Raw genomic sequence first — 7316 nt, forward strand, 5'->3', positions numbered from 1 at the left:
CACACACACACACACACACACACACACACACACACTTGCTCCCACCAGTTAGGGGGAATCCTGGCTCCTGAGGCCCCAACAACCACCTTGGCTTCTGACTCCCAAATGTCCGCTCCACAGGGGGAGGGGGTTTCTCGTACATTTGCCTAAAGAGAGTCTGGCACCAGTAGGTGATCAGTAAATGCCTGACGGAGTTAGTCGTCCCCACGTGGTCTGGCTGAGGCTGGCCCTCTCCGAATATCCAAGACCCTGAACTCGCCACCCCTCATACCTGGGGCTCCAGCACCCAGTTTTTTCCCCATTAGGCAGCACACTGAGCTGGGGGGACCTGATGGGACCCCTCACCCCTAACGAAAGGCACCAGATGAGGGCAACTGCCCACTTTATTAGACAACAGCTGGTCCACAGGGCTCCCTGTGACTCATACTCATCAGTGGACAGCCCACAGGATGACAGAAGGAATCTGCCACCACTAGTCTGCCCCTGGGATCCTGGTCCTGGGATGGTGGGCAAGAGCAGACACCAAGGGGAGGCGGGGGCTGGCCTCACAGAGGCCTCATAAATACGAGGGGGTCACAGGCGCGGGATGCAGAGGAGCTCAGCAGCAGGGACTCGGGGAGCGTGGAGGTGAGGCTCTCCTGGGGCGGTCCATGTCACGCAGCCACCTGTGTCTGACTGGGCCTTGGCTCAGCATCCAGGCGGCACAGGGGACTGTCGTATACCATCTGCAGGTTCACCTTGTGGCCCACCAGCTCCCGGATGTTGTTGATGCCGTATTTGATCATTGTTGGGCTTTGGGGACAGGGAAGAGAGTTTAACATTTGGTCAGGTTATGCTCTCCCCTGCTCAGAAGCTTTCCATGGCTCCCACCTTCCTCAGGGGAAAAGCCAAAGTTTTCCCTATGATCCACAAGGCCCTGTACCATCTGCCCTGTCACCTCCCTCCCCTTACATCCTTATTCTGCCCCACCTCGATCACTCCCTCCAGCCACACTGGACTCCTCGCTGTTTGCCAAACACACAAGCCTCGTTCCTACCACAGGGTCTTTGCACTGGCTGTGTCCGCTGCCTAGAATACCCTTCCCAAGATATTCTCATGGCTCACCACCCCTTCATCAGCCTCCAGTCTTTTCTCAGCTGCCACCTCCCCTGTGAGGCCTTCCCTGATCACCTGGTCTCCTTACTTACTGCCCTCGGACGCGCTCTAGACTTTATTTCTTGAATGTACTTATTTATCTTGCTGGTCATCACCCTTCTTGCTCCACTGGGTCCCCAGCGGATGGATGCTGCTGAAGCTACACCTGATGGAGGCAGCCAGACACTCTGAGTTCCTGTCTGGGTACTTACCGCTCCAGCGAGAGGCCCCAGGCAATGACTGACACATTCTCAGGAAGCCCCATGGGCAGAAGCATCTCAGGGCGAAAGATCCCGGAGTTCCCGACCTCCACCCACTTCTTCAGGCCTGTGGAGGCAGGAGGGGGAGGATGGGGACAGTGTGTGGGGGTGGTTCTGGGCCTGATGGTGACCTTGGGAGTTCGGGGACCCGGGCTCAGCTGTGGGCAGCCTGAGACCTCCCCGACCCCAGCACCAGGCCCCACCCTGACCTTGGTGGTAGCTGAACACCTCCATGCTGGGCTCCGTGTATGGGTTGTAGGCCGGCTTAAAGCGCAGTTGAGTGATACCTGGAGGGGGTGGTGGCAGGCAGCAGGGGGGGCAGGATAAGGTTGGTGACCAAGGCACCCACCCACTGCACCGCCAACACCGCCCACCCCGGCTGGCCCGCTCACCCAGCTTGGTGAAGAACTCCCGAAGCACACCCATGAGGTGGCCCAGGGTGAGGCCGTGGTCAGCCACAACGCCCTCGATCTGGTGGAACTCAGCCAGGTGCGTGGCATCCAGGGTCTCATTCCGGAATACACGGTCAATGGAGAAGTACTTGGCTGGCGTGAAGGGCTTCTAGGGGGTGAGAGCCGGGCCAGGCCCAGGCGTGGGTCAGAAGATCCCCAAGACCTTCCCATCCCGCCCACTGCCCGGGCCAAGCCCCACCTTCTGGGCAAGGCGGTAGAGGGCGCGCGCGCTGGCCGACGTGGTGTGTGTGCGCAGCAGATTTTTCCGGGCCTCGTCCAGCTTCCAGTTGTACTTGTACCTTCGGGAGGAAAGGCGGGCAGTCCATGTGTGCCGTGGCCCTTGGGACCCCAACCTCCTTCCCCTCTGCAGCCTCAAAGTCCAGGTCCTGCCTCACCCCTGTGAGCCGTAGCCACCCTGAGAGTGCGTCCGCTTGACCCGCTGGACGTAGTCCATGGGGAGCTGCAGGGCCTCGGCTGGATCTAGGCAAGGCAGGGGGGCATCCGGTCAGTCAATGAGCATTTCTCAAACAGCCAGGGCACAGGAGACAGACGGTGACACGTGCAGCTCCTGCCCCTGCCCCGACCACGGCCTGGGACACCGAGTCAGTCACATACCTCCTCTACCCAGAACCCTCCATGGCTCCCACTCACCCAGAGGAAAAGCCCAAGTCTTCCCTGGGGCTCTGTCTGGTCACCTCCCTGCCCTTGTATCCTACTTCTACTTGATCACTCCCTCCTGCTGACCTGTGAGCTCACCAGGCATGCTTCAGCCTCAGGGCCTTTGCACTGGCCATTCCCTCTGCCTAGAACTTTCCTTCCCCAACTGTGGCTCACCTGCTTAGGTCTTTTTGCTTGAGCAAAGATTTTAATTTAAATAGCCATAGAAGAAGAATACCAACAACAAAAATAAAAAATAAACAGCCACTCCTTCACTCTCTCCCATGTGTGCACGTACGTGTACACACAGACACACAGACACACGCGCACCAGTTTCCCCTGCTGCATTCACTGTCACCTGTCCTGTTACACAGCCTGCTTAGGAATTAACCGACATCTCCCACAGTAGATTGCAGGTATCCCGGGAGCAGGGATTTCTGCCTCATTCACAGCTGTGGCCCACATGTTAACAGAGACCGTGGCACACAGGAGGGCCTCAGAGAACATTTGTTGCATGGATGTGCAAATTTTTCAGATCCCTTTCCAGGGACACAATTTTGGTGCTCTTGAAAAGCCTGAGATCGAATCCTGGCTCCAGCATTTATGAGCTTTGTGACCCCGGGCAAGTGATCTTCCCTCTCTGGGCCTCAGTCTCCTCATTTGTAAAAGGGGGCTGACAGTAGTACTTCCTGTAGTTGGTAGGAAGATTTGAACAGTGACTACCATGTAAAGAGTGCTTAGTAAGTTTCGGGAGGCATGATAATGACAATAACATGCTCCCAGTCAGGTAATGGGTACCCAGTGACCTTGCCTGCCCTCCTGCTGAGAGGTAACTACCTCTGTGGGAAGTCATTCCATTTTAGACGGTATAAAGATGGTCAAAGAACAAATGCAAGGCCAGTGTGGTGGCTCATGCCTATAATCCCAGCTCTCTGGGAAGCCGAGGTAGGAGGATGGCTTGAGCTCAGGAGTTCGAGACCAGCCTGAGCAAGAGCGAAACCCCCATCTCTACCAAAAATAGAAAAATTAGCCAGGCATGGTGGCATGTGCCTGTAGTCCCAACTACTTCGGAGGCCGAGGCAGGAGGATGGCCGAGGCAGGAGGATCGCTTGAGCCCAGGAGTTTGAGGTTGCTGTGAGCTAGGCTGATGCCAGTGCATTCCAGCCCGGACAACAGAGCAAGACTCTGACTCGAAAGGTGGGGCTGACCCACCTCGAAGGAAGAAGGTGTCGTGCTGGTCGCGTGCTGGGTGCTGCTGGGGCTGGAAGAGGGCATCAAAGTTCCAGAAGGAGCTCTCGATGAAGTTGTCGGTAGGCATCTCGGTGAACCTGGTGGGAGACGCGGCCTCACTGCACTGCCTGTGCCCGGTGGCTGAGCCGCCCGCCCCCGGCCTGGTGCTCACCCCATCTCCAGGAAGATCTGGCGGAACTGGGAGCGGACCTTGAGCAGGGGGTGCAGGTGGCCGCTGTCAGGGAGGACACCGCGGGCCGCGAAGTTATAGGACTTGAAGGGCCGGTCCCGCCACGAGCCACTGTGGGGGGATGTGGGATGCACGGGCTGGTCAGGGCTGCCCGCCCCCACCCCGTGCCATGGCCCGCACCTACCCCTCACTCGTGGCCACCCGCACCTGGAGATCATCTCTGGGCTCAGCTCCGTCTCCTGCTTGGAGATGCTGGTGCTGAAGGCGCTGCCTTTGCTCACCCAGTAGGTCTTTAGGGTCCTGCAGCCGGAGGGAAGGGGACACCGTCGTCACCTCCTCCAAGAGGCTTTCCTTGATCTCCCATCTGATGTGCATCCCAATGCTACCCACCAAGTCACTCTGCTTATATTTTCTTCCTGACATTTACCATCACCTGAAATCCTCCAATGTGGCCACCGCTTATCTCCCTGTGTTCGCTCACTTATTCATTCAACGAACACTTATGGAGAAAAGAATGTGTGCCAGGGTCCTTTCGAGGTGCTGAGCACACAGCTGGGAGTGACAATTTAGGCAAAGTCTAGCAAGTTTATCCTGTTGCATGAAAGCCCCTCCCACAGTCCCCTGAGAAGGGACTGCTTTATAGATAAGGGAACCAGGGCCGGGAACGGCCAGGTGACTTGGCCAAGGTCACACAGCCAGTAAGTGGCAGAGGCCAGACTTCAATCAGGCTGCCCAGCTCCAGTCTGTGTTCTCTCTGCCACTGTGTCTGCTCACAGGGGACGTCCGCCCCGTGAGAGCGGAGCCTGGCCAGTGGGCACTGGGTCGACTTCAGTTCTCGGCAGAAGGTGCTGCATGGGCGAAGGCCGTGCGGTGGCACGAGCCTGGGCTCGACAACCAGGGTGTAAAGAGGGCTGGGAGGAGGCTGATGGCAACTGTGGGTGAGTGTGGGCAGGCCGGCCCACACGGAACCACGTGGGCGAGCCCAGGGCGGCGCCCACGCACACTTCGGTCAGCAGCTTCCTCTTCCTCAGCTCGCTCTTCTCCTTCTCGCCCAGCTTCTCGGCCTGTCCGCCCCGGACCAGCTGGAGCCGCCGCTGCACCTCGTCCTCCATGCTGTCCACCTGCAGCGGCAGTGGGCGTGAGGGCCAGGGGCCCACCTGACCAGCCACCCGCCCACCCGCCAGCAGGGACGCACCACTCGGAACACCCGGGGCCCGTCGGCCACACTCTTGTCCACACGGATCCACTTGTTGGACATGGCCTTGCTGAAGCCCACTTTGCCACTGGGCAGTCGCTGGAGGAGACAGGATGCTGTGAGCGGGGCACGAGAGCCACCTTCACCCTATCCCCTGCCCCTCAAGTCCCTACCATGAGCTCGCTCTGGGCCAGGCCCTCGGGAGGGACGCTGCGAAACACTCGGGCCTCGTGGCTGCCCTCGCGAGCGATCTCCTCGCCCTCGGCAGTAAGCTCCCAGCGCTTGGTGGAGCGAAGTTCAGCTTCGATGACCTGCAGGGAAATGGGGGGCCCAGGTAGGGGAGCGGTTCAGAGCCAGGCACCCCCTCACCATTGCACTGGGGCTGAGGTTCAAGTCACAGCCTCTGAACCTGGCTTGACACCCCTCCGGTACCACTGTGCAGTCAGGTGATGTTAAGAGAAGGAGTTCCTCTTGCTGAGCCGACTTCCTTATGTATCACACTTATCTTAATAAAGATTCACCACATCTCCCAGGGCAAGGTAGAGTACTGCTGATGCTACCTGGCAGAGGACAAACTCTTACTATCCCTTTTGAACCTGTGACAGATTTTAAGGTCTCAGGTAAACAGATTTGTGTCCATGTTTCTGTGTTCGTGTTTGCATCCTACTGCCCGGGGTATCATAGAAGGGCCCTGGAGGCCCACATTACAAACAGAAGCCTGAGGATCCCAGATGAGGACAGGTCCATGGTCACACAGACAGGAACAAGGCTAGGCCGGGTGCGGTGGCTCACGCCTGTAATCCTAGCTCTCTGGGAGGCCGAGGCGGGCGGATTGTTTGAGCTCAGGAGTTCGAAACCAGCCTGAGCAAGAGCGAGACCCCGTCTCTACTAAAAATAGAAAGAAATTAATTGGACAACTAATCCCAGCTCTCTGGGAAGCCGAGGTAGGAGGATGGCTTGAGCTCAGGAGTTCGAGACCAGCCTGAGCAAGAGCGAGACCCCGTCTCTACTAAAAATAGAAAGAAATTAATTGGACAACTAAAAATATATAGAGAAATTAGCCGGGCATGGTGGCGCGTGCCTGTAGTCCCAGCTACTTGGGAGGCTGAGGCAGGAGGATCACTTGAGCCCAAGAGTTTGAGGTTGCTGTGAGCTAGGCTGACGCCACGGCACTCACTCTAGCCCGGGCAAAAGAGTGAGACTCTGTCTCAAAAAAAAAAAAAAAAAAAGAACAAGGCTAGGTGGGACCCACAGGTCCTAGCTTCCCCTTTGTTCTAATCTCAGCTCTGCTGCTCACTCACTGTGTGACCTCGGGGAAGTTGCTTAACCTCTCTGAGCGACTTTTCTCATCCACAAGACAAGCATGTGCTGGGCTCTACCTCAGAGGATTTCAACGTAAACGAATTAATACAATACACAGAAAGAATGTAGAGTTTTCCCTGCCCCACCCCCGAGACAGTCTTGCTCTGTCACCCAGGCTACAGTGCAGTGGCATCATCATAGCTCACTACAACCTCACACTGCAGGGCTCAAGTGATCCTCCTGCCTCAGCCTCCCAAGAAGCTAGGATTACAGGCATGCACCACCACACCCAGGTAATTTTTCTATTTTTTTGTAGAGACGGGGTCTTGTCCTTGCTCACGCTGAATGCAGAGTTCTTAATGTGTGACTAGTGCTGCATGAATTCTAACTGCTAATATATTATTTTTGCAGTTATTGCCATTATCGTCATTAGGTTGAACCACATTAAATTGGCATTATTTAAGCCTCTGTGATCTACACAAATGGCAATTTCATATTGATCGAGGTACTGTCACCCCACACACCATAGCTGCAACCTCTCCTCTACACTGAGGACCTTGGGCTCTGCAACCTGAGTGCCTAATTTCAAATCTGGATTTGCCAGCCCCTTCTAGTGACACCGATCAAGTTACTGACCAATGTTGAACATCAGTTGTCACATCTGCAAAACGGGGATAACAGTGCCATCAGCCTAGGATTATGGCAAGGATTGGACAACAAGCTGAGACCACAGTGGGGCACACAACACAAGTTTGATGAATAAACAGCCCAGATCCTGGCCTCATGGATCTAACCTCCTCCTGGGTGGTCCACTGGCCCCTTAGCATCCTCCTCCTGTGACTCCATCACTCTCCATTTGCCCAAGTTGGAAGGCTGGGCTTCATCCCTGCCCCCCC

At 56.5% G+C, this 7316-nt stretch overlaps 1 protein-coding gene across 2 annotated transcripts in view; it reads right to left on the reverse strand.

The window, feature by feature from the left end:
• Positions 1-368: 368 nt before the first annotated feature.
• The window catches only part of FARSA (phenylalanyl-tRNA synthetase, alpha subunit), a 7930-nt gene continuing 982 nt past the window's right edge, over positions 369-7316 (reverse strand). The window contains exons 2-13 of one of the 2 annotated variants that reach the window (XM_012641391.1): positions 5292-5429; positions 5119-5217; positions 4926-5044; positions 4131-4223; positions 3906-3968; positions 3716-3831; positions 2242-2326; positions 2046-2145; positions 1787-1955; positions 1604-1681; positions 1347-1461; positions 369-792 (exon numbers count right to left, since the gene is read on the reverse strand). In XM_012641391.1, the coding sequence (XP_012496845.1) occupies positions 654-792; positions 1347-1461; positions 1604-1681; positions 1787-1955; positions 2046-2145; positions 2242-2326; positions 3716-3831; positions 3906-3968; positions 4131-4223; positions 4926-5044; positions 5119-5217; positions 5292-5429 (1314 nt within the window). In that variant the 3' untranslated portion in view covers positions 369-653. Of the gene's footprint in view, positions 793-1346; positions 1462-1603; positions 1682-1786; positions 1956-2045; positions 2146-2241; positions 2327-3715; positions 3832-3905; positions 4035-4130; positions 4224-4925; positions 5045-5118; positions 5218-5291; positions 5430-7316 lie in introns of both variants that reach the window. The other variant, XM_012641390.1, reaches the window with a different exon arrangement.

This window comes from Propithecus coquereli, unplaced genomic scaffold (assembly GCF_000956105.1).
Source record: "Propithecus coquereli isolate 6110/MARCELLA unplaced genomic scaffold, Pcoq_1.0 Scaffold164, whole genome shotgun sequence".
Classification (NCBI taxonomy): Eukaryota; Metazoa; Chordata; class Mammalia; order Primates; family Indriidae; genus Propithecus; species Propithecus coquereli.